General features: G+C 47.7%; 1 protein-coding gene across 2 annotated transcripts in view; it reads right to left on the bottom strand.

The window, feature by feature from the left end:
- sema3ab (sema domain, immunoglobulin domain (Ig), short basic domain, secreted, (semaphorin) 3Ab) overlaps positions 1 to 26,206 on the bottom strand; it is a 285,635-nt gene that overhangs the window by 81,855 nt on the left and 177,574 nt on the right. For both annotated transcript variants that reach the window (XM_038811984.1, XM_038811983.1), the window contains exons 6-7: positions 23,656 to 23,775; positions 6,104 to 6,246 (exon numbers count right to left, since the gene is read on the bottom strand). In XM_038811984.1, coding sequence (XP_038667912.1) covers positions 6,104 to 6,246; positions 23,656 to 23,775 — 263 coding nt within the window. The remainder of the gene's footprint in view (positions 1 to 6,103; positions 6,247 to 23,655; positions 23,776 to 26,206) is intronic.

The following is a 26,206-nucleotide window of genomic DNA, read 5'->3' as shown; positions in this document are numbered from 1 at the left end:
GGTTTCATTAGCCACCAGCCAATCCATTGCAACTCTCCCATAGTCTTTTGAATACTGAAAAATGATCACCAATGGGTCCACTATTTCTAGGGCCACTTCCTTAAGTACTCTGGGATACAGAGCATCAGGCCCTGGGGATCTGTCAGATTTAATCCCATCAATTTCCCAATACAATTTCCTGACTAATAGGGACTTCCTTCAGTTCCTCCTTCATGCTCGACCCTCTGTCCTGTTGAATTTCCGGTTATTTGTGTGCTCCTTAGTGAAGACAGATCCAAAGTAATTGTTCTGCCATCTCTTTGTTGCCCATTATGAATTCACCTGATTCTAACTGTAAGGGACCCACATTTGTCTTCAGTTCAGATTAATGGGATAAACGTTTCCATAATCTGCCAGGGGCCAATATAGAACCATAGACCCCAGGCAGACACCCTCAGCCTATCATGCTGTATCGATTTATTAAAGTTTTTATCTAATTAGTCTCATTGCTCATAGCCTTTTGATTTTGCATTTTCCAGTTTACATCTGATTTTCTTTTGAAGGTTCCTATTGAATCTGCTTCCTCTGCCCTTTCAGGCAGCACCTTCCAGATCACATCAACTCGCTGCTTTTAAGAATATCACCTCATGTCCACTTTGATTCTTTTGCCAATTATCTTAAATCTGTGTCCCTCTGTCCACCAATCCTCCTGCCACTGGAAACGGCCTCTCCCTGTCTGCTCTATCAAACCCTCCCGTAATTTTTAAGAGCTCTATTGAGTTTCTCCTTCACCTTCCCTGTTCTAAGGAGAATAGGGCAGCACGGTAGCGTAGTGGTTAGCACTGTGGCTTCACAGTTCCAGGGTCCCAGGTTTGATTCCCGGCTTTGGTCACTGTCTGTGCGGAATCTGCACGTTCTCCCCGTGTCTGCGTGGGTTTCCTCCGGGTGCTCCGGTTTCCACCCACAGTCCAAAGATGTGCAGGTTAGGTGGATTAGCCATGCAAATTGCCCTGAGGTTGGATGGGGTTACTGGATTACATGGGTAGGGTGGAGGTGTGGGCTTAAGTAGGGTGCACTTTCCAAGAGCCGGTGTAAACTCGATGGGCCGAATGGCCCCCTTCAGCACTGTAAATTCGATGAACTCTAAGAACAATTCCAACTTCAAAAGATATAGGGGGAAAGTGGGAACAGGTTACTGAGTTTGATAATCAGGCATGTTCACAATGAATGAAGGAGCCAGTTCGATTGGCTAAACGGCCTTCTCCTGCTCCAATTTTCCAAGTTTCTAGCTTCTCCAGCCTCTCACATGACTGAAGTCCTTCAGAACTAACCTTGTCCATGTGTGAAAGGGAGGAAGGGAATTCAGAAAGGGTAATAGTACAGCCCTGATGTTGCCCCAGTGCTAGGGCTGCCATGCATTGGGTGATGTGTCTATCTCATGGGCAATCTGCGGATTTTCACAACAACACAAGGTCACCTGGTTTCAATAGCTCATCGAGTGCAGCTGGCCTCCCTTGAAACATGCTGGTGGGTTTTGGTGGAATTAAAGACAGGCTGGCAGTAGGGTGATTGAAATAGCCGACTCTTCAATAACAATAAAAAGTAGCCATATTGAAGGAGGGGTAACCTAGTAACAGAGTGTGAGCCATGGCTCAGTTAGCAACATGCTGGCCCGAGTCTCAAGGTTCTGCGTTCAAGTTGCAGCACAAGGTTTGAGAAAATTGCAGGCTGACACTCCATTGCAGTACTCAGCCAATCACTGGCTCCCTCCCATGACTCGAGTTGCTTGCAGTGGGCGGTGGGAGAGTGAGATCGTGTCAATCAGAATTGAGCTTTGTTCAAGGCACCAATCTGCACTCAAACGTAAACAGGGTGATTTAAACCTGATCAGACGAGGACCAAGGGTAATTTGAAATGAAATGTCACCAGCCACGATACAAAATTATTTGACATTACAGAATACATTCTTGATGTTGGGTCTCTGCTAATGAACAGCAGATCACTTTTAGATAAATTACTATAGAGAATCCTTCTCTGTCATTCGGCCATTTAAATAGGCTGTAAGCAGCACAGAAACTGGACTTGAACTGAATGACCCCACATATTGACATCGACTGTTTTCAACTTGTGAACTGAAACATAACAGAGATGTCAGGAATGCCATTTCATCCTCCAGTTCTGAGGATTGTTTTGAACAGGTTTTGCTCCTGTGTTTTTTGAATATTTACAGTCCTTCCTAAATACTTTGAATCCACATTTAATTGTAATTCAGACGTAATCAAGATCCTTCAGATACACAGGGCTGGATTCTCCGCTCTGCCAGCTGTTCACTGGCAGCGGGATTCTCTATCCCACCGCTTGTCAATGGGATTCTCTATCCCACCGCTTGGCAGCGGGATTCTCTATCCCACCGCTTGTCAATGGGATTCTCTATCCCACCGCTTGTCAATGGGATTCTCTATCCCACCGCTTGTCAATGGGATTCTCTATCCGCTTGTCAATGGGATTCTCTATCCCACCGCTTGTCAATGGGATTCTCTATCCGCTTGTCAATGGGATTCTCTATCCCACCGCTTGTCAATGGGATTCTCTATCCCACCGCTTGTCAATGGGATTCTCTATCCCACCGCTTGTCAATGGGATTCTCTATCCGCTTGTCAATGGGATTCTCTATCCCACCGCTTGTCAATGGGATTCTCTATCCGCTTGTCAATGGGATTCTCTATCCCACCGCTTGTCAATGGGATTCTCTATCCCGCCGCTTGTCAATGGGATTCTCTATCCCACCGCTTGTCAATGGGATTCTCTATCCCGCCGCTTGTCAATGGGATTTCCCATTGAAGCCCCCCCTGGCCACCCAGAAACCCGCGGGTTGGGGTGCACTTCCGCCGGGAACAGAGGATCCCAATAGCCGGAAAATTCCAGACATATTATCAAGACTCAATTAATTTTTCCTTCAGTTCGAAATGTTTTCTTAGTATCTGAAAGTCTGACTATATTCAATGATTGAATGGATCAGGTTATAAACTGGAATGTGTTGTATCTGTATTAATGAGCACAAAATGAAGGTAATGTTGACAAGTCGAGTGGGGAAACATTCTTCTCCTGTCTGTGAGTTGCCAGAAGCTCACATATAAAATGTTAGTGCGGCCCGTGGCCATATTTATAGCCTCCCTTTGTGTCAGGAACATTACAAGGTAATGATTTTTAAATTAAATATATATTTTGTGTTCAGGAGTTTATTTTGTAGTCATAGTATCAATTTTTCAGAATCTACTGCAACAGCCTAAATCCACCCAATGTCAAGGAAACAGCCTACATCCACCCAATCAATGCTGTCATACAAAATAGCCTTGTGTTACTGTAATCTTCCAATAGATATGTATATCTTGTCTGTACTCTGTCAGGATACCTATTGTCCCTGTCTCTCTGAAATGATGAGCTAATGTAAGTTATTACAAAATAAAGAATGAAGGTTGCAGAGGAGGTATGAAGTAATGGTCTTTTAGCTGAGCTGAAAATACCTCAAGGAGATTTCGCAAATCCCAGTGGGCAAATCAGCCATGTCCAACTTCAGCACCTGGAACATGACATCTCCACACAGCTTCTGCAATGTTGAGTGTGTTTTCTGAGAGTATCGTACCCTCTCATAAATTTTATAAACTAAGAATCTGCATTTCGATTCTGAATTCGCGGAACAACAGCTCCGTGACGGCTTGTTTGGGCTTAGTTGGGGGATAAGCTGCTCGCGCAGGAACAACTCTGGGCTCAAATGAGTTTACGTTTTATTTCCTGTGCCTGCATTGCAATATCCTTAATTACTATTCACTGCAGCAAGGAAGTATTGAAGATAGCATCAGTTTGCAAAACAGTCAATTGGCATTAATCAAAATCCCTTATGTGCAAAAAGATCATTGCTAGCAACTTTTTTTCCAGTCAATTTAAAGCACTTTAGGCTAATAAGATGGGCCAGATGCATCGTATGTCCAGTCATACTCCATCTGAACGTTAGGTATTAATTAATACAATGACTTTGAAAGTAATCCTGTGTAAAAATGAAACAGATGCAGTCTGATGCAGATTTTAAAAAACAGAATTGCAGAATCATCAGGCAAAAGGCGGTTCAGTATGTGAGGCATTGACACAGTTAATATATTAACATCTATAACCAATGTTGGAAAATATTTTATTTACTTCATAGTAACCACACTCATCTCAACTTTTCATTTGATGGTTATTTGGGAAACACACTCAGCCTTTAACAGGAGTTTTTAATTCATACACAAAACAGCTTGTGATAATTAAATATATTTTCTTGTTTTCTGTATGGGAAGGAGCTGTGAATCACAAACTTTCCTGGCATTACTTTGAAGGAAAACGAGCGACGACTGGAGGACTTTGACTGGGTCCAAATGGCAATACTTGTATTGAGTGTCACCGTGTTGATTTTATAGATAAACTGCGTTTTGATTATTGTTTCCGGAAGAAATTGCTGCTTTCAATTAACAGTGGAAGATTGGACTGGTATACTACAATATGGTCTGGTCCAGTTAAGGTACATTTAATGTGCACACTTGAACCTCTTTATTCATTCGGCGACTGAAGAAACAGGATCCTAAAACCAACCACAATTTACACAAATTTCCAGACTTCTCAGGAATTCCTATTTCCCCTTGCTTTAATAAATGTCATGCTCTGGCCCAGCATTTTCCACTACACCCTCCCCATAAAATAATTCGGCTGAACTTAGAGAATCTTGCTAATCACAGCCAGAACGAGACCTGCTTTGTACAGTGGACTTAAGCACAAGCGGCAGAATTGATTTCCCCTTGAGCTCCTTAATAGACAAGGCCTGCATTTATATCAGTCCTGAGGTGGATTAAAGACTTGAGCTGGAAAGGCAGATTGATAACCCTACTGGCACAGGAAAATAGATGCTTTCACATCGTGTGGTTTAGGATATCCATTACATTAAGTTCTGCAAATGCTGACAGTTGTTCACTGGGATATCATGGAGCTGTTTGCGCACTATTCTCAAAACCAGTTGAGCCTCAATTCTAAAACCTCAGTTGGCAAACAATCTGTCTCTTCTATATCACCTCTTTCACAATGAATCTAATATCACCTGCCTTATTTCACCCTACTCCATAGTTATCAGGAGCCTTGACTACTTTCCATACACTACCCATTTTTCCTACCCCTGATTGTTTCTCATACTGGGCAGCAGAACTTCCAACCATCTTCCCTTCACATTTTCCAATTGCCCCGTCGGTACCTCTGACAACATGCCTTTGATCGTCTCTCCTATTTTTGCTTGGATGGAGTTCCCAATTGGAAAATTCCTTCAGTTCTTTGAGTTAGAAATGTGTGTTGACTGGTATCTCAAAATGAGCATTTATATTCCCCACCTCATCCTCACACTGGCTTCAATTTATTTCAATCTAGCTGAATATCAAGTCAAGTACAAAACGGCAACAGAAAAGAAAATGCTTCATCAGTGGTACTGTTGAAATTGTACATTCCTGTCCTTGTTACAGATGATGCACTAATCTCAGCTGTTGTAGTTATAGTATTAGTATAGTTACAGTGTACTATTTGTTTCCTATTTCTCCCAGTCCGAGATCACATTTCTCTTCACAATTCCACAACAATAACTTTGGAACTGGACTCTGCCAGCAGAACAAAACAGGCTGACCACCAATCAGCCAGCAGAACAAAACAGGCTGACCAATCAGCCAGCAGAACAAAACAGGCTGACCAATCAGCCAGCAGAACAAAACAGGCTGACCACCAATCAGCCAGCAGAACAAAACAGGCTGACCACCAATCAGCCAGCAGAACAAAACAGGCTGACCACCAATCAGCCAGCAGAAGAAAACAGGCTGACCACCAATCAGCCAGCAGAACAAAACAGGCTGACCACCAATCAGCCAGCAGAACAAAACTGGCTGACCAATCAGCAGTTGCTTTTTCATTGTGGCAGGGTTCAGTGGAAAGAGTTGACTGAATCCATAATGGTTGCTGTTGACCAATTTCACCCCCTTGTCTCCGCTGTCGAAGTGTATAGCCATTAAACCAGGATGACACCTTCATACTTGGAGAATTTTTCACACTTTCAACTGACCTTACACACTTGTCCTATTCGGGCATGAGTTGCTTTTCCTGAATACTGTCCATCCAATGCATTTTCTCGAAAAAATAAATATATCTTATCATCTTCTGGATTGTCACTCTCTGGTATCAAGTGGGCACCAATAAATTTTGGTTCTGAAGAAAAGAAATATCAAAATAAGCAAACTATTAAGTGAAAAATCATCTTTTTTAGTAATCCGCTGGTTAATTCTAATACCAAACCTATTAATATAATCAAATCACATTAGATTTTCAACATTGTTCGATGCTCAGAATATGTTATTCGCAAATAAATGGTTATGTTTAAACAATCTGTGGTCCTTCCAAAGGACTTATTCCTGAATGTTAATCAGGTTTAGGGAGTTCTATGAACCCAGGCCTCAACGGCATCCATTAGTTGTGGTGGAGCTCTCTGCGAAGGCAAGAGTGGGATCTGTACGGAGGAGGCTTCAGCAACCCTACCCCATCTGACCTTGCATCGCTGGGTGGCAGACGCAGTATAATGTGGATAAATGTGAGATTTCCCACTTTGGTGGCAAAAACAGGAACAACAAACAAGAACAAAGAACAACGCAGCACAGGAACAGGCCCTTTGGCCCTGCAAGCCTGTACTGGTCATGATACCAACCTTGGCCAAAACCCTCAGCACTACCTAGTGCCGTATCCCTCTATACCCATCCTATCCATGTATTTGTCAAGATGCCTTTTGAACACCGTTAATGAATCTTCTTCCAGATTCCAGCTATAAGCTGAGAGAGGGGAATGTGCAACCTGGGTGCCCTTGTGGCTGCAGGTGAGCATAGAGGTGCAGCAGGTGGTAAAGAATGTGGTGATCACAAGTTAACTAGATGCAATACAACTGAGCAAACACTAGAAGGGGCACGGGAGAGCCATATAAATAGACAGGGACAGGAAGTGAGGACACACTTCACAGAGGGCAGAACTTGGAGCAGGACACATACACCCACACCAGCTAGGAGCACTGAAGGTAACCTTAGGAAACAGCTCTGAAGAGAGAACAAACTCACAATAAAGCATCTTCTCCACATTTGAGACTACGAGCTTTATTAAGACACGAGTAACAACACAAAGAAGGCAAACTAAGAGGAAATCTCTTCACCCAGAGAGTGGTGAGCCTGTGGAATTCATTACCACAGGACATAGTTGAGGCCAAAAGATTGTGAGCTGGATTCTCTGTTTGGGAGACTATGTTCTCCCGCCGGGGCTGAATTGCGGCAGTTTTACGATCCCCTTGCGGTTGTAAAGCAGATGTAATTGAGTGTTCCACGCCATGTAAATGTATGCCTGGTGTGGAGTACGAGGGAATCCCGATATCAGGCTACCATCTTCAGCTTGCGGCCAGATAGCAAGGTCCCCTGGCTGACACCCCCTGCACAGCAAATTGGCCCCAACATCTCCCTCCTCCGTACATCAATCAACATGCCGCTGGCGTGTGCTGTGGAACTCGTTCACGCTGCCAGCAGGGGGTCAGAGTGTCGCTTTTGGTTTGGCACCCACCACCTACCACGATTTTGCCCCGACGCCAGATTCTCCATCCCATCGGGGAACACATTCAGAGTGTCCTAGAGCGGAGAATCCAGCCCTGTATGTTTTTAAGAAGTATTTAGACATCGCTGATGGAGCTAAAGGGCGGGGGGGGGGGGGGGGGGGGGGGGGGGGGGGGGGGGACCCCAGGATGTTGATTGTGTGGTTCAGTGTTGGTAATGCCATTGAATGTCAAGGGGCGGTGATTAGATCCTTTCTTGTTGGAGATGGTCATTGCCTGGCACATGTGTGGCATGAATGTAACTTGCCACTTGTCAGCCCAAGCCTGGATATTGTCCAGGTCTTGCTGCATTTGGACATGGACTGCTTCAGTATCCGAGGAGTCCCAAATAGTACTGAACATGGTGCAGTCATCCGCAAACATCCCCAATTCTCACCTTATAATGGATGGGAGGTCATTGGTGAAGCAGCTGAAGATGGCTGGGCCGAGGACACTACCCTGAGGAACTCCTGCAGTGATGTCCCAGGACTGAGGTGATTGATCTCCAACCACCACAACCATCTTCCTTTGTGCCAGGTGTGACCAGTGGAGAGTTTTCCATCTGATTCCCATTGACTCCAGTTTAGCTCGGGCTCCTTGATGCCATACACAATCAAATACTGCCTTGATGTCAAGGGCAGTCACTTTCACCTCAGTATTGCCCGCAAAAAAATTCCCTAAGCACATTAATGCTTCAACTCACTAACAAATGTCCACCTCTGCCCTGCCATTTAAAAATAATACATCTTTTACTTTCTCACCAGCAAGGAGTGGAAGTAATATTTTACCAGAGGCACATTAGCTGCAATTCTGATGTTTGCACCTGGGATTTCAATATTCTGAAAAGCAAGTGCTCTTTATAAACTACAATTTCTCGTGAATCAAAGCAGCCCATCATTTATCATCTGCAACTGCTCAACTCTCACAAGATTTATATGAGGTACAACAGTCAGGAAAGGCAAGTAAGCCTTGATCTTACTGTGTTAAAGCAATAAAGCCCTTTGAGTCCCAAACTTCTCTGTAGAAAGGGTCAAATTGTAACATTTGAAAATGCCAATGTTTTATGTATTTCCTTCCCTTTCTCCAACAAAAAGCATTGTATTGGACAGGTGTCAACATCTGAGGTAGAACAGTTCAACCATGTCCCTCAATGTGTTGGCTTGGAACTGAAAAGGAGCACTGGAGATTGCACAACCTCGCCACACATCTTTCCTTCAGAAACTCCAAAGTGTGGAAAACAACATCCAATTCATCCTGTCCTATATTAAACCCAAAAACTCTTTGAACCTAACCCTCATCAATCTCCTTAGTTATCCCTGTCTGAGAGTACCCTGTGCATTGCTCTCATATCCAACTGCTGTCCTGGCCTATCACTTTAATCTCAGTCAGGTATACGTGTTAATGAATGCATTCTGCCCTTCTCATTCTCGTCTCCTTTCCCTCCTCCCTCCTCTCAGTTATCCTTGGCAGCCTAGTTCTCAACTACCTTGATCCAACATTCTGGAACTTTCTGCCCCCTCTGCCTAAGCGTACCTGCATAAATGTCGAAAAAACCAAGCCCTTGACTTGTTCCTTTGGTCACGTCCTGTACTCCTTCTCCTTAATATCTGGGTTTGAATCGGTGAATGTTATGGCATGTTTATGTTGCTGATGTGCTATCCGCTCTTTTCCCTTTATTGCATTTTTAATCCAACCTACTGTTTAACTTTCCCTGTTAATCAGTGTCTTTGTCAGAATACCTGGCAAAAATGATCATGAGGCAATAACACTCTGACATAGTCAGACATTTAGTAACGAATGTTTCTTGCTTAATAATATCCCAAACAAAGAAAGGGTGAAAATCTTCGAGTTTAGTCTTGTTACTAATGCTCAGCAGAGCTATTTAAAAAAAGAGAGCGCTTATTCCATTGTCGGACTATTTATTCTGTGATGTTGACCGTTTCTGAATGAAAACAAGCAGGCACCAGATCTCATGTGATTTAAAGACATACACTTTTTGCAAATGAACAGCACACCTGCAAACAAACCTGCTGACATATTGAAGACTTACACATTACAAATCCCGTTAACATCAGTAAGCGGTGTTTGTATTTATTGCTCTTATACTGTATTATCTCTCAATGCAAAGCCATTTTGATGCCCGTGAATGCGAGATTGGCAATATTGCGATGTTTTTCAAATCCCTCCATGGCTTCACTCCCCCCTATCTCTGTAATCTCCCAGTCTCACAGCCCTCCAAAGTTTTGGCTATTGGATAGGTACATGGATTAGGGTAGAATAATGGAGTGTAGATTAGTTTCTTCTTAAGGGCCGCATGGTAGCATTGTGGATAGCACAATTGCTTCACAGCTCCAGGGTCCCAGGTTCAATTCCCGGCTTGGGTCACAGTCTGTGTGGAGTCTGCACATCCTCCCCGTGTGTGCGTGGGTTTCCTCCGGGTGCTCCGGTTTCCTCCCACAGTGTAAAGATGTGCAGGTTGGGTGGATTGGCCATGATAAATTGCCCTTAGTGCCCAAAATTCTATGATTAACCTAGGATAAAAGTTTGGCACAACATCGTGGGCCAAAGGGCCTGTTCTGTGCTGTATTTCTCTCTCTCTCTCCTCCAATTCTAGTACCTTATGCATCCCCAATTTTAATTACTCCAATTCAGTAGCCATGTCTTCAGTTGCATAGAGCTTAAGCTCTGCAATTCCTTGTGTAAACATCCCTGCCTCTATACCACACTTTCCTCCTGTAAGAACTCCGTGAAACCTATCTGTTCATCCAAATATCTCCTTGTCTGGTGTCAAACATTGTTTGATATTACTTGTGAAGTATCTTAGGAATTTATTGTGTTAAAGGCATTTTATATTTATGCAGATTATAGTTGCAGAGTAGAGCCCCCAGTCACATCAAAACTGTAAATTTGGCATCAACTTCATGATCCATTCCTTGAATGTGATGAAACAAGTAAATATGCATCGTGCAGAATGCTGGAGATATGAAATATGGAGTAAATGCAATCTGGCAGTAAAACACACGTCTTCTAGCTATGCACACACTGTGCAGATAAAACTGTACTCAATATTTGTGCTATAATCACATACTCTATGCCTCACAAATGGAACCGTGAGATATAAATACTTAAATGATTTGCTTTAAAATTTCACTCATTAATATATGTTTCGATTAATTATTTAATATTGATACAGGAATATTGACTTCTTCGATGCAAATATGACTACATCAAAGATTAATGTGATCATAAAATAATTATTTGTCCACTACTTAAGCAGATATATTAACCAATTTAAATTAAAATGGTTAAACTTCTGAAGAGTAGCAAAGGAATTTATGCGAATATTCTAGGTTTTAATTTGCTTATAAATAAAGTGTGATTTCCAATACTAAAACTCCATGTCACTGCTCACAGTTAATCGGTTATTTTACTTTACCCTTTCTGTCATTCTTTTTTTTACTGTCTGTTCTTATTCATTCATGTCCCATTTTTTCTGTTTGATGAGTAAAGTTTAGTTCTGATGCCATTAGAGTTACGTCTGTTGACACTCATTAGATGACACAGCACAACAGTAGTGTCGTATTATAATCATTCCCAGATCTGAACACTTCAGACCTCTCAAGTCTGGTCACACTGTACTTAACCTCTGTCTCTCTCTGACTGATTTACAGCTTTAAGTTACATGCTTTATATGGTTTAGTTTTTGAGCACTTCAGTAAACACTGCATTGTAGCTCTCTGTTGGATATTTTTTGATGGTGCTAATCAAACTGTTTTCCATTCTACAAACTGCAGGTCAACACTCCAAGTTGAAGACATAAATTAATCAGTTTTCTCAAATGGAGTATTAAATGGTGGATGGGGTATTGTATAATGTGCCATCACAACCATTCACACCACATGTGGCACACATGGGGCTGAATCTGTGAACCCGACTCGGTGTAATGATCCACCACTGTGTAATTGTGTGTGTGCCTGTATTAGGGGATGTACAGCAGTACCTGTATTACAGATTCGTCGGTAGCCCCTGCCGGCTAGCTCCGCCCACAGGGAGCCGTATAAATATGTATGAGATCTCCTGAGCTGTCATTCTACCAGCTGCAGTCGAAGGATAAACATCTCACGGTAATAAAGCCTCTCTTGTACCGATTCGAGTCTTTAAGTGCAATTGATAGCGCATCAATTTATTACAGTTAGATTTTCCGCATCATGGACATCAGGATAAAACCCGATCGCTTGCAGCTGGATCCACAATCGGCAAACGCCAGAAAAGACTTTAATCCCTGGCTGACTTGCTTCGAGGCCTACATCACCTCAGCGGACCCCGCACCATCGGAGGCTCAGAAAATTCAACCCTCTACTCAAGGTTGAGCTCCAGCGTGTTCCCGCTGATACAGGACGCGCCGAATTACGCACACGCCATGGACCTCCTTAAAGAAAATTATGTCCAGAAGACGAACACTCTGTTTGCGAGGCATGCAGTCGCCACTCACGTACAACTACCGGGTGAGTCGATTGAAGACTTCTGGCGGGCCCTTATCCCTCTCGTACGGGACTGTGACTGTCAGGCCGTCACGGCCATGGAACATTCCAATCTCCTCATGCGTTATGCATTTGTGACGGGGATTGCATCGGATCCCATCCGACAACGACTGCTGGAAGGGGCCGCACTCGACCTAGCGGAGACAAAGACTTTAGCGCTCTCCATGACGGTCGCTTCTCGTAATGTACAGTCCTAACCCACTCGCCGTGCAGCCCACCCATCCTACCCCTTGTGGACCCCGCAACCGACCCCCCCCGACTGGGGCCGCTTCCGCGCAATATGCCTGCGCTGCCCACCACACTGCGCACTCTGGGGCTCCCCGCTGCTATTTCATCCGCCAACAGAAGCACCCCCACCAGCGCTGCCCGGCCCGCGCCGCAATCTGTAAATCCTGTGGCAAGAAAGGCCGTTTTGCAGCGGTGTGTCAGGCCTGCGCAGTTGCCACGATTGCGCCCGACCTCTCTCCCTTCCCTCAGCCGATCGCGCAATGGGCACCGCCATCCTCTGCTCCCGGGGCCACGTGGGACCAGTGGGCGCCGCCATCTTGCCCCGCCCCCATAATGTGCGCACCATGGGCGCCGCCATTTTGCCCGACACCCGCAACATGCGCTGCATGGACGCCGCCATCTTCTCCCCCACAGGTACTTCGGACGCCGCCATTTTGTCCTCCCCTCAGGACTAGACCGTGGGACCCAGGTCGCTGCCGCTCCTCGTCGGACTCCTCAAGACGATCGCCCGCTGCTCGCCTCCATGACGCTCAACCAGTCCCTTCCTCACAACCTGGCTACCGCTTCGACACGGTGCTCATCAATGGCCACGCGACCTACTGCCTCCTAGACTCCGGGAGAACCGATAGCTTAATCCACCCGGACACGGTAAGGCGCTGCTCCCTCGCGGTCCATCCCGCCAACCAGCGGATCTCCCTTGCCTCCGAATCCCACTCTGTCCCGATCCGAGGCTCCTGTGTGGTCAACCTCACCGTACAAGGCGTTGAATTCAGCAGTTTCCACCTGTACGTTCTCCCCAATCTCTGTGCTACACTATTGCTGGGCCTGGATTTCCAATGTAACCTCCAGATCCTCACCCTCAAATTCGGCGGGCACCTGCCCCCACTCACCGTTTGCGGCCTCACGACCCTCAAGGTTGACCCTCCCTCCCTCTTTGCCAATCTGACTGCAGATTGCAAGCCCGTCGCCACCAGGAGCAGACGGTACAGCACCCAGGACAAGACCTTCATCAGGTTCAAAGTTCAGCGGCTGCTTTGGGAGGGTATTATCGAGGCCAGCAACAGCCCCTGCAGAGCCCAAGTGGTGGTGGTTAAAACTGGGGAGAAACACAGGATAGTCGTGGACTACAGTCAGACCATCAATCGGTACATACAGCTCGATGCGTACCCCCTCTCTTGCATATCTGATATGGTCAATCAGATTGCACAGTACTGGGTCTTCTCAACAATTGATCTGAAATCCGCGTACCACCAGCTCCCCATCCGTAAATCGGACCGTCGATACACTGCCTTCGAGGCAGACGGTCGCCTCTATCAATTTCTTAGGGTTTCCTTCGGCGTCACTAACGGGGTCTCGGTATTTCAACAAGAAATGGACTGAATGGTTGACCAGTACGGACTGCGGGCCACGTTTCCGTACTTAGACAATGTCACCATCTGCGGCCACGACCAGCAGGACCACGACGCTAACCTTGCTAAATTTCTCCACACCGCATCTCTCCTCAACTTCAATTATAACAAGGAGTGCATATTCAGCACTAACCGCTTGGCCAGCCTCGGCTACGTTGTCCAAAACGGACTCCTGGGGCCCGATCCCGACCGCATGCGCCCCCTCATGGAGCTCCCAATCCCCCACTGCCCCAAGGCTCTCAAACGCTGCCTGTGGTTCTTCTCCTACTAGGCCCAGTGGGTCCCACAATACGCGGACAAGGCCGGCCCACTGATACAGTCCACTCAATTCCCCCTCACGGCCGAGGCACGACAAGCCTTCGCCCGCATTCGATCTGACATAGCCAAGGCCGAGATGCATGCAATAGACGAGACACTGCCCTTTCAAGTAGGGAGCGACGCTTCAGATGTCACCCTTGCTGCCACTCTAAACCAGGCAGGCAGACCCGTGGCATTCTTTTCCTGCACCCTCCATGCCTCCGAAATTCAACATTCGTCTGTTGAAAAGGAGGCCCAGGCAATCGTTGAAGCGGTGCGTCACTGGAGGCATTACCTGGCCGGCAGGAGATTCACTCTCCTCACTGACCAATGGTCGGTAGCCTTCATGTTTAACAACATGCAGCGGGGCAAGATCAAAAACGATAAAATCTTGCGGTGGAGAATCGAGCTCTCCACCTATAATTACGAGATCTTGTATCGCCCCGGCAAGCTCAACGAGCCCCCAGACACCCTCTCCCGAGGTACATGTGCCAGCGCACAAGTGGACCAGCTCCGTGCCCTGCACGACAGCCTTTGCCATCCGGGGGTCACTCGGTTGTACCACCTAGTCAAAGCCCGCAATCCGCCCTCCTCCGTCGAGGAAGTACGGACAGTCACCAGAGACTGCCAGGTCTGTGTGGAGTGCAAGCCGCACTTCTACCGGCCAGACCGCGCGCACCTGGTGACAGTGTCCCGCCCCCTTTGAACGCCTCAGCGTGGATTTCAAAGGGCCCCTCTCCTCCACCGACCGCAACACGTATATCCTTAGTGTGGTCGATTAATTCTCTAGGTTCCCCTTCGCCATCCCATGCCCAGATATGACGTCTGCCACCGGCATCAAGGCCCTCGATTCCATATTCGCTCTGTTCGGTTTCCCCGACTATATCCACAGTGACAGGGGATCCTCATTCATGAGTGATGAGCTGCGTCAGTTCCTGCTCAGCAGGGGTATCGCCTCCAGCAGGACGACCAGCTACAACCCCCGGGGAAACGGGCAGGTAGAGAGGGAGAACGGGACGGTTTGGAGGGCCGTCCAGCTGGCCCTACGGTCCAGGAACCTCCCAGCCGCTCGCTGTCAACAGGTCCTTCCGGATGCATTGCACTCCATCCGGTCCCTATTGTGCACTGCCACAAATAACACACCACATGAACGTGTTTTTATCTTCCCTAGGAAGTCTACATCCGGGGTGTCTCTCCCGTCTTGGCTCGCAGCTCCAGGGCCGGTCCTACTGCGTAGGCATGTCCGACTCCACAAGGCGGACCCTCTGGTGGACAGGGTACGCCTGCTCCATGCAAACCCCCAGTATGCCGACGTGGAGTTCCCTGACGGCCGCCAGGATACAGTCTCACTCAGGGACCTGGCTCCCTCGAGTGCTGATCCCACTCCCACACACCTCCCCACCCACGCGCCACTCTCCCCTCCCCCAGCGCTCCCAGCATTAGCCCCACCAGGTCCATCCCTCGTTCCCCTGCCCACACTAGAGGATGAGGAAGATTTCGGCACGCTCCCGGAGTCATCCAGCCACTGGCCAGCACCAACACCGTCAGCACCGATGCCATCGACACCGACACCGCCTGTACAAACGTCGCCACCACTGCTGCGTCGCTCTCAACGAACCGTCAGACCACCGGTCAGACTCAACCTCCGACGGGCACCGGGTTGCAAGATGGACACTTAAATTTTTTTCCACTCCCCTCTGTAAATAATTCACAGATTACGTATATAGTTCCACGTCACCCCCGCCGGACTTAACAGGGGGTGAATGTGGTGATCCATCACTGTGTAATTGTGTGTGTGCCTGTATTAGGGGATGTACAGCAGTACCTGTATTACAGGTTCGCTGGTAGCCCCTGCCGGCTAGCTCCGCCCACAGGGAGCCGTATAAATATGTATGAGATCTCCTGAGCTGCCATTCTACCAGCTGCAGTCGGAGGATAAACATCTCACTGTAATAAAGCCTCTCTTGTACAGATTTGAGTCTTTAAGTGCAATTGATAGCGCATCACTCGGGAAATACCCACCTCAGCAAACCTGACTGTGGAGGAAGTGCCCAGATGTTCAGAGTTTTGTTTCAGGACAGGGTTGGGTGTGAATAGGAGTTGGGGCCATTGCCCCGGGAATAAGGTAGAGGCAGCCACAGGAGCTACAGGTGTGGAGGCAGGCTGGTGCAAATGCTCACCTCAATGCTCTGCAACTTTGTCCCAGCTAAAAAATCCCTCACCACTCACAGCCCCTCACCCCTCCTCACACTGCTGAAGCCTCATCCATGCCACGTGGGTGTACCTCAGGGACTGTAGTGGATCAAGAAGGCAGCTCACCACCAGCTCCTGAAGGACAACTAGCGATGGGAAATACATGCTGGCCAAGCCAGCGATGCCCATATACCGTAAATGAATCAAAAAATGCTCATGCCACCTCGTTCCTCCCAACCAATCACAAACCACTCATTGCCTCCCTAGCAACCTAACCTTTACCCCTCTCCCCAACCTCAATGGCCCCTCATAACTTTCATATCAACTTCTTCCTTTATACCCTCCTTGCCAACACACCCCGTATCCACCGTGGGCAGACCCTAGGAGTCATGGGAAGGGGAAATAAAATAAAATTCTAAGACCCATATTTTTGTCACTATGAAGAGGCTTTCCTTCACAGTAAAAATCCAAGAAGTGACTGAAAATTCGAAGTCTGACCACAAAATGGCATGTTCCATTTTCACAGGGCGGGGGGTGGAGTCGGGCCAGGGCTCAGACATGCATAGTTTACAGAGGCAGCGTAATATCACCAGCTGCTTGCACTAGAGTAGACCAGGAGTATGAAACCCAAAGTGTGCAGATTAGAACAGGTGAGAGGATGTCTGAACATGGTCGATCTATTTTGGAAAGCCAGGATACACCTTTGGATAGGTAAGGTACCCCGTTGAATATGATCCAAGGACACTTTTTGGGGAGGTAAGGCACCCAGGGAATTGTTACAATTGAACTGGATTCCCATTTTTTCTGCACAAACTCATTGGAACTATCGAGCTGTCATGTCAACAATGTCCAGCTGTCCAAGAATTGTCAAACTGTCCTGCTGCCAAAGAACTGTTCAGCTGTCAAGCTGTCAAAGAGATGTCAAAGGTGAGTTGACAGGAGGGGGTAAGAGCAATGGGTGGTGGGTTGATAGCATGGGTTGATATAAGTTAGGTCAGCACGGTAGCATGGTGGTTAGCACAATTGCTTCACAGCTCCAGGGTCCCAGGTTCGATTCTGGCTTGGGTCACTGTCTGTGTGGAGTCTGCACATCCTCCCCGTGTGTGCGTGGGTTTCCTCCGGGTGCTCCGGTTTCCTCCCACAGTCCAAAGATGTGCAGGTTAGGAGGATTGGCCATGCTAAATTGCCCTTAGTATCCAAAATTGCCCTTAGTGTTGGGTGGGGTTACTGGGTTATGGGGGTAGGGTGGAGGTGTTGACCTTGGGTAGGGTGCTCTTTTCAAGAGCCGGTGCAGACTCGATGGGCCAAATGGCCTCCTTCTGCACTGTAAATTCTATGAAAAAAAAAGTTGGCATGAATTGATATAGGAGCCATAAAGACCCGTGGAGATATGAAAATGAAATGAAATGAAAATTGCTTATTGTCACGAGTAGGCTTCAATTAAGTTACTGTGAAAAGCCCCTAGTCGCCACATTCCGGCGCCTGTCCGGGGAGGCTGGTACGGGAATCAAACCGTGCTGCTGGCCTGCTTGGTCTGCTTTAAAAGCCAGCGATTTAGCCCAGTGAGCTAAACCAGCCCCTAATATGCTGGGAATAGGGGGTATGAGGGGCATGGGAGGTGGGCCGAGGGGCATGAGTTGACATGGCGGTATGAGGAACCATAGGAGAGGGTAGAAGGACCTAATTGTGCATAGGTTGGTATGGATGAGGCATAGGGAGTATGTGGAGAATGAGTGAGGTGAGGGGTAAGAGCTGGAAATATATTTTTTGTGTTATCATTTTTATATTATTTCTTTCAACATAGTGCCATAGCAGAGGCAGACCGTTTTGTGAAAAATGCCTATGCACCTGTTTTGGGATGGCAGGTCTGCCTGACTCCCACTCCAGCCTGTACCCCCCCCCCCCCCCCCCCCCCCCCGCCCCCACACAAAAATAAGATCTGCAGGCCACCATTTTTCAAGGTCGAGTTCACAGACTTTGGAATTCTGCCATTGATGGTAATTCGATCTGGAAGCAGAAATCTGGGCCAAAGTGTCTCTGGATTTACAAAAAAAAAGACTCACTGACAAAAACAAGTCAATACATTTAAATTCCTTCAAGCACTTAATCTCTTAGGGAGATAAACATCAAAGACTTGGAACTGTGAATCAAAACTGTGAAGATACAGGTCCCCTACTGTGATAATAATAGGTTGCAGAATCAGTCATGCAGCACTATAATGATAACCCTCAGGTTTCTGCCAACAGACAGCTAGTGAAATTGTAAGCACTTTTCTTCCAACTATATTCTCCCCGTACAGAAGAAAATTTAAAGACTTTGTGGATTTAAATGCCTTGACAGCTTAGACAGTTCCACTGAGTTTATCCACTTTTTAGGCACATTCCTGTCAACGCTTAACAATACTAACGGGCAACTGACCACTCCCAAAGGCGTACTTCACTCTTTCCAAAAGATTACCCTGCCTCTCTAAATAACCCTGGCAGATTTGTATATTTTTCTCAAATGTCTAAACCCCACACGTCATGGTTTTGAAATCCATGAATGAACACTTTCGAAAAAATTCATTTACAGGATGTGGGCATGTTGGCTGGAGCAGAATCTATTGCCCAGGCTAGTGGAGAATATTCCATCACACTCCTGACTTGTGCCTTGTAGACAGTGGACAGGCTTTGGGGGGGGGGGGGGGGGGGGGGGGGGTGTCAGGAGGTGAGTTACCCACCGCAGGATTCCAAGTCTTTAACCTGCCCTGACCAATGGTAACTCCCAGGATGGTGATAGTGGGGGATTCAGTAATGGTGATGCCAACGAACGTCAAGCGGCGATAGTTACCTGGCACTTGAATGGCACAAATGTTACTTGTCACTTGTCAGCCCAAGCCTGGATATTGTCCAGGTCTTGCTGCGTTTGGACATGGACTCCTTCATTATCTGAGGAGTTGCAATGTTACTGAACATTGTGCAGTCATCCATGAACAACCCTACTTCTGACCTTATGATGGAAGGAAGTTCATTGATGGAGCAGCTGAAGATGTTTGGGCCTCGGACACTACCCTCAGGAACTCCTGCAGTGATGTACTGGGACTGAGATGATGGAAACCGAACTGGATCGGCTTGAAGGCAGCGTCTCTTTTACATGAACAATAGATCTGCAAACTCCAACTCGGCCCCAAATTATGGGTGTTGTGTTCGGGGGCAGTGTTTCCAGGCTCACGGCTTTGTTGCCACTTTCTTGAAGGTGTGGAGAATTGCAGCTCAGTGAAAATTGTGGCCCACGGTCAGGGTTGATTCTGCAGCCTGAATCTCCAAACTCACAGCTGTACACATTCCCAATGTTTCACATCACAACACTGATGGCAAAACAGTTTCTGACAGAACTAACATTTATTGAACAGACCAATAGAAACAGACTTCCGGGCAAATAAACGGGGAACATTCTGAATAAGAATAAGAGACCTGTTTCAAAAAGAAAGAGTTTGTTTTATTCATTTTGTATTGCTGCAACAAAGGATTTTCAGCAGGCGTACCGCACTCAGCCTTTTTAAATAGTCGCTAAACGGGTGGAATGCTGGTAGTGAAGCAATTTGCTGCAGCGGGTTACAGCATCAAGTAATACGTTTGATCTGAACCCATAATTTGACACACTGCAAGTCTCTAATCTTGCCCGTTCTGTAAAGCTGAAACTGGAATTGGGCAAGTAACCCTAGGCCTCCCTTTACATCCTGTCAGCTTTAAATGTGTTGATCTTAGAACAGGTTCTCTTTGTGTGCTTGGTCAGGAATCCGTGTGAGACAATGGGAGAACCACAAAGAATACTTCACAAAGGAGACCTTTGTGATAACTTGTCAGCATTAGATAACAGTTCATAGTCAGAATAAAAATGAATGCAAGTGTTATTTTAGTATAGATTAAATGATATCTTTAAAATGGTAAAGCATTTAGGGATTGAAATTTGGGTGGGATTTACCGACCCCCCCCGCCGGGTGGGAGAATCGTCGTGGCGTTTGTGAATCGTGCCACACCGCCCCGATGGCGGGACGCGATTCTCCCACACCTGTGAAAAAATCCGCGCGCGAATAGTGTCAGGCCGCATGGAGAATCGCCGCAAACGGCCGTAGCGGAGATCCTCCTGCGGCGCCGCAATTCTCCGGCCCGAATGGGCCGAGCGCCCATCCGAAAAAAATCCGAGTCCTCCCAACGCCGTTCTAACATGCTCTGGGCCGGCGGGACATCGGGATTGAAGGGTCTGGGGGCACCCTCCGTAGTGGCCTGGCCCACAATCGGGGCCCACCGATCGGCAGGCCGTCTCTCTGGCTGTGGACCTCTTTTCTTCCTGGATCCCTGCGCCATTTGGCGTCGGGGCAGGCGCGTGGATGATGGCCAGTCCGCATGCGCTAGTTGGCACGGATCCCGCGGCGCCCTGGATTGGATTTGTTTATTGTCACGTGTACCGAGGTACAGTGAAAAGTATTTTTCTGCAAGCAGCTCAACAGATCATTAGAAAAGGGAATTAAACAAAATTCAAGAAGATACAAGAAAATACATGCGAATACATAATAGGGCAACACAAGATATACAAAATAACTACATAAGCATTGGCATCGGATGAAGCATACAGGGTGTTGTGTTAATGAGGTCAGTCAATAAGAGGGTCATTTAGGAGTCTGGTGACAGTGGGGAAGAAGCTGTTTTTGAGTCTGTTCGTGCGTGTTCTCAGACTTCTGAATCTCCTGCCCAATGGAAGAAGTTGGAAAAGTGAGTAAGCCGGGTGGGAGGGATCCTTGATTATGCTGCCCACTTTCCCCCGGCAGCGGGAGGTGTAGATGGAATCAATGGATGGGAGGCAGGTTCGTGTGATGGACTGGGCTGTGTTCACGACTCTCTGAAGTTCCTTGCGGTCCTGGGCCAAGCAGTTGCCATACCAGGCTGTGATGCAGCCAGATAGGATGCTTTCTATAGTGCATCTGTAAAAGTTGGTAAGGGTTAATGTGGACATGCCGAATTTCCTTAGTTTCCTGAGGAAGTATAGGCGCTGTTGTGCTTTCTTGGTGATAGCGTCGACGTGAGTGAACCAGGATAGATTTTTGGTGATGTGCACCCCTAGGAATTTGAAACTGCTAACCATCTCCACCTCGGCCCCGTTGATGCTGACAGGGGTGTGTACAGTACTTTGCTTCCTGAAGTCGATGACCAGCTCTTTAGTTTTGCTGGCATTGAGGGAGAGATTGTTGTCGTTACACCACTCCACTAGGTTCTCTATCTCCCTCCTGTATTCGGACTCATCGTTATTCGAGATCCGGCCCACTATGGTCGTATCGTCAGCAAACTTGTAGATGGAGTTGGAACCAAGTTTTGCCACGCAGTCGTGTGTGTACAGGGAGTAGAGTAGGGGGCTAAATACGCAGCCTTGTGGGGCACCGGTATTGAGGACTATTGTGGAGGAGGTGTTGGTGTTCATTCTTACTGACTGTGGTCTGTTGGTCAGAAAGTCAAGGATCCAGTTGCAGAGTGGAGAGCCAAGTCCTAGGTTTTGGAGCTTTGATATGAGCTTGGCTGGGATTATGGTGTTGAAGGCGGAGCTGTAGTCAATAAATAGGAGTCTGATGTAGGAGTCCTTGTTTTCGAGATGTTCTAGGGATGAGTGTAGGGCCAGGGAAATGGCGTCTGATGTGGACCGGTTGCGACGGTATGCGAATTGAAGTGGGTCAAGGCGTTCCGGGAGTATGGAGGTGATGCACTTCATGATCAGCCTCTCGAAGCACTTCATTACAACTGACGTCAGGGCCACCGGGCGGTAGTCATTGAGGCATGTTGCCTGGTTCTTCTTTGGTACCGGTATGATGGTGGTTTTCTTGAAGCAGGTGGGGACCTCGGAGTGGAGTAGGGATAGGTTACAGATGTCTGTGAATACCTCTGCCAGCTGGTATGCGCAGGCTCTGAGTGCACGACCAGGGATCCCGTCCGGGCCCATCGCGTTCCGTGGGTTCAGTTTCAGGAAGGCCGATCTGACTTCGGAAACTGTGATGGTGGATATGTCGACGCTGGGACCAGCAGCTGGAGTGGCATTGGCTGCTCCAACACCGTGCTGGCCCACCCAGGACCCGAGAATCGGGTCTCGGAACCTTCGCCAGCGCCGGGGTAAAGTACTCGCGTTTTGGCGCCGGCGCCGGCACTCTGGCACTGGATCAGAGAATCGCGGCTTCTGCGTGTGGAATTGTAACACCTAATTCCTAACAATAGAGTTTAAATTTGCCTCATAATAGCACAGCTGTGTGAGTGACATGAGAAACAAACTATCATGTTTGGGAAAGGGAAAGAAATTAAGCTACGATTTTAAACTCTGATGATGGTGGCATAGCGGTTAGCACTGCTGCCTCACAGCTCCAGGGTCCCAGGTTCGATTCCCGGCTTGGGTCACTGTCTGTGCGGAGTCTGCAGTTTTCCCCGTGTCTGCGTGAGTTTCCTCCGGGTGATCCGGTTTCCTCCCATAGCCAAAGATGTGCAGGTTTGGTGGATTGGCCATGATCAATGCACAGATTTACGGGGACAGGGCCCGGGAGTGGGCCTCGATTGGCTGCTCTTTCAGAGGTTTCAGTACAAATTCAATGGGCCAAATGGCCTCCTTCTACACTGTAGGGATTCTATGATTTTTATGCGATGATATCTGCTAGAAAATATGGATGATCCCGGTGTTGGATGGGGAGAGGATCAGATCAACTCTGATATATTGAACGGTAAAGGTCCAAAGGCACCCAGATCGGGAATTCACTTGGATATTGTCCTGATGTAGCACAGTAACTGCAGACAGTACGCAGGATGCAGCACCTGAGCTGGATTTCCATCGATCCTCTACTGGGAACACAGAGCCTGATGGGGAGAATCCATTAGGGAGGCTGACAGCTAGAAGAATAAAAGGTTAAAGACCCATTGGGATAACAAACTGGAGCGCTCCCTCCCTCTGCTAGTTCAGGTCAGTACATTATGAAGCAGCAAAATGCGAACCAACCAGAAAGGTTCTTTTTGGTATCAGAGTTTTTAATTTTGATTTTCAACCAATCACTGAACAGCTGTGAAGGGACAACATTCACCTTGCGGACAACAACATATTTTGAGAAAACAAAGAACAAGAAAAACCTGAAAAGTTTTCAGAAAACTGAATATAAATTAAAGTTAAAATTCCCAGGGTACGCAGAGGATTCATGTTTTGAAATATTATCGAAAGAGATGTCTAAAAAGCCAGAATTGGAGGAGTTCCCAGATCTGGGAGGGTGGTAGGGTTGGAGGAAACCGAGGCAAGGAAGTTAACGTGTGCGAGTAATTTCCCATCTTCTCACCATTCAGCCACCTGGAGTCATGTTGCTCTGTCCTTATCGGGTGATGCTGCCCCAAAGTGCGGAAGATTGCAAAATCTCTGCCCATGAAATCTGCTGCAGTACCGGAATACAGCTCTCCATCTGTGAATTAGGGAGCACAAAGTTGTCACAATCGGAATGACTGTTTCTTTGGGACATATTCCCGTGATACATTGTCTATGGAATCACAGAATTCATAGGTTTTGAACATTGCACCACGGTTACAGTAATGATTCCTCGATCTCCTCTTTCTTTCCTATTCTTTTCAAAGTTGATCGGATGAGTGCCTTGTTCCTTCACTTAGTTTCACCCAAAGATCTGCTGCTCCAATCCTAATTCACATCAAGTCCCATTCCCAGAGCATCTCTGTGCTCACTGACCAACAATGGCTTCCAGTCCAGGAATACTTTGGTTTTAAAATCCCTCCATGGACCTACCCTTCCTTATCTCTGTCATCTGCTCCAGCTCTACCACGCTCCGAGATCTTGGACCTCCTCTTACTCATCTCCACCCACCATTGGTGATGCCTTCAGCTGCCTGACCTCCAGGTTCTGTAATTAGTCCCGAAACCTCTCCATCCCTCAATCTGCCTCTCCTCCTGTACGATTGTCCTTAAAACCTACCCCTTTAACAAAACATTTGGTCACCTACCCTCGAGGAAAAAACTCTCCTTATTAGCTCAGTGTTGAATTTTGTTGGACGATGCTTCTGTGAATACTTTCCTCGATCAAAGATATTATCCTGGATTCTCCGTTCTAGAGACTCGGTGCTGCTGCCGGTGTAGAATCGCAGTAACTGCGCTGTCACTAGGAGCAGAGGCGAGGAGCAATCCCCGTCTTGTGACTGGGCCAACACTCAGCCCGTCCATTCCGGGGCAGGTAGGTGTCTGATTTGCTGTGATCGGAATTCACAATCAGAACCTGACCAACCCGAGCAGCTTCCAGAGCATCGCTCAGCACAGACAGTCAGTCAGCCCAGACGGTCACTCAGCACAGACACTCAGCACAGACACTCAGCACAGACGGTCACTCAGCACAGACACTCAGCACAGACACTCAGCACAGACGGTCACTCAGCACAGACACTCAGCCCAGACACTCAGCACAGACGGTCACTCAGCACAGACACTCAGCACAGACACTCAGTACAGACGGTCACTCAGCACAGACGTCACTCAGCACAGACGGTCACTCTGCACAGACGGTCACTCAGCACAGACACTCAGCACAGACGGTCACTCGGCACAGATGGTCACTCAGCACAGACACTCAGCACAGACGGTCACTCAGCACAGACACTCAGCACAGACGGTCACTCGGCACAGATGGTCACTCAGCACAGACACTCAGCACAGACGGTCACTCGGCACAGATGGTCACTCAGCACAGACACTCAGCACAGACGGTCACTCTGCACAGACGGTCACTCAGCACAGACGGTCACTCAGCACAGACACTCAGCACAGACACTCAGCACAGACACTCAGCACAGACACTCAGCACAGACACTCAGCACAGACGGTCACTCAGCACAGACACTCAGCACAGACGGTCACTCAGCACAGACAGTCACTCAGCACAGACACTCAGCACAGACGGTCACTCAGCACAGACGGTCACTCAGCACAGACACTCAGCACAGACGGTCACTCGGCACAGACGGTCACTCAGCACAGACACTCAGCACAGACACTCACTCAGCACAGACACTCAGCACAGACGGTCACTCAGCACAGACGTCACTCAGCACAGACGGTCACTCAGCACAGACACTCAGCACAGACGGTCACTCAGCACAGACGGTCACTCAGCACAGACACTCACTCCAGGCTCACTCCAGCCCAGATGATGGCTGCTCCAATGTTCCGGGAGTCCGAGATCAACTGAATGCCAGTTGCCGTTGAGGAGGGATGGTCACCCCCCCTCCCCAGGGTGGGGCAGAGAAGCAAGCCCGCGATCCTGAGTGAAGCCTGGGATGAGATGGCAGAGGCTGTGAGTGCTACCAGCCTCACCAAGAGCACTGACACGCAATGCTGCAAGGGGACTATGAACAATTCCCTTCAATCAGTTTGGCTGGGTAACCACCTCTATGCCTCCAGCATCACCCCCGCGCTCCCCCCACTCACTTCTCACATCTTCCCCTAATCCGCTCGAGGCCAATGACACCCCAACGGCCTGCATTTCCCTTACAACCCACCCTACACAAACCCCCAACACAGTCATTGTCCTCTTTGGCTAGGAGCCTTGCACATACAGGTCACCAGCTATCAACCCCCCTCCCCCCCTTCAAACCTACATCCCACTCAACAGCCTTGGCACCTGGGTCCTGCTAGTAAATGTTTGCACCAATTCACGCCTGCAATCAGGGATGGATCGTACCAGCATCCCGATGCCGACATAGAACAATGCGGAATCCAGCCCGTTATATAGCCACAAAAATTGTTGTTTCTCAGTTTTTACAATCACCTTGGTGTAGAGTTCAATTATGCCAGATTCCATCCATCGAATTTCAACATGATAGCTACTACAGGCAA

The sequence above is a fragment of the Scyliorhinus canicula genome, chromosome 11, assembly GCF_902713615.1.
Source record: "Scyliorhinus canicula chromosome 11, sScyCan1.1, whole genome shotgun sequence".
Classification (NCBI taxonomy): domain Eukaryota; kingdom Metazoa; phylum Chordata; class Chondrichthyes; order Carcharhiniformes; family Scyliorhinidae; genus Scyliorhinus; species Scyliorhinus canicula.
The sequence above is the reverse complement of the archived record's forward strand: the minus strand, read 5'-3'. Positions and strand labels throughout refer to the sequence as shown.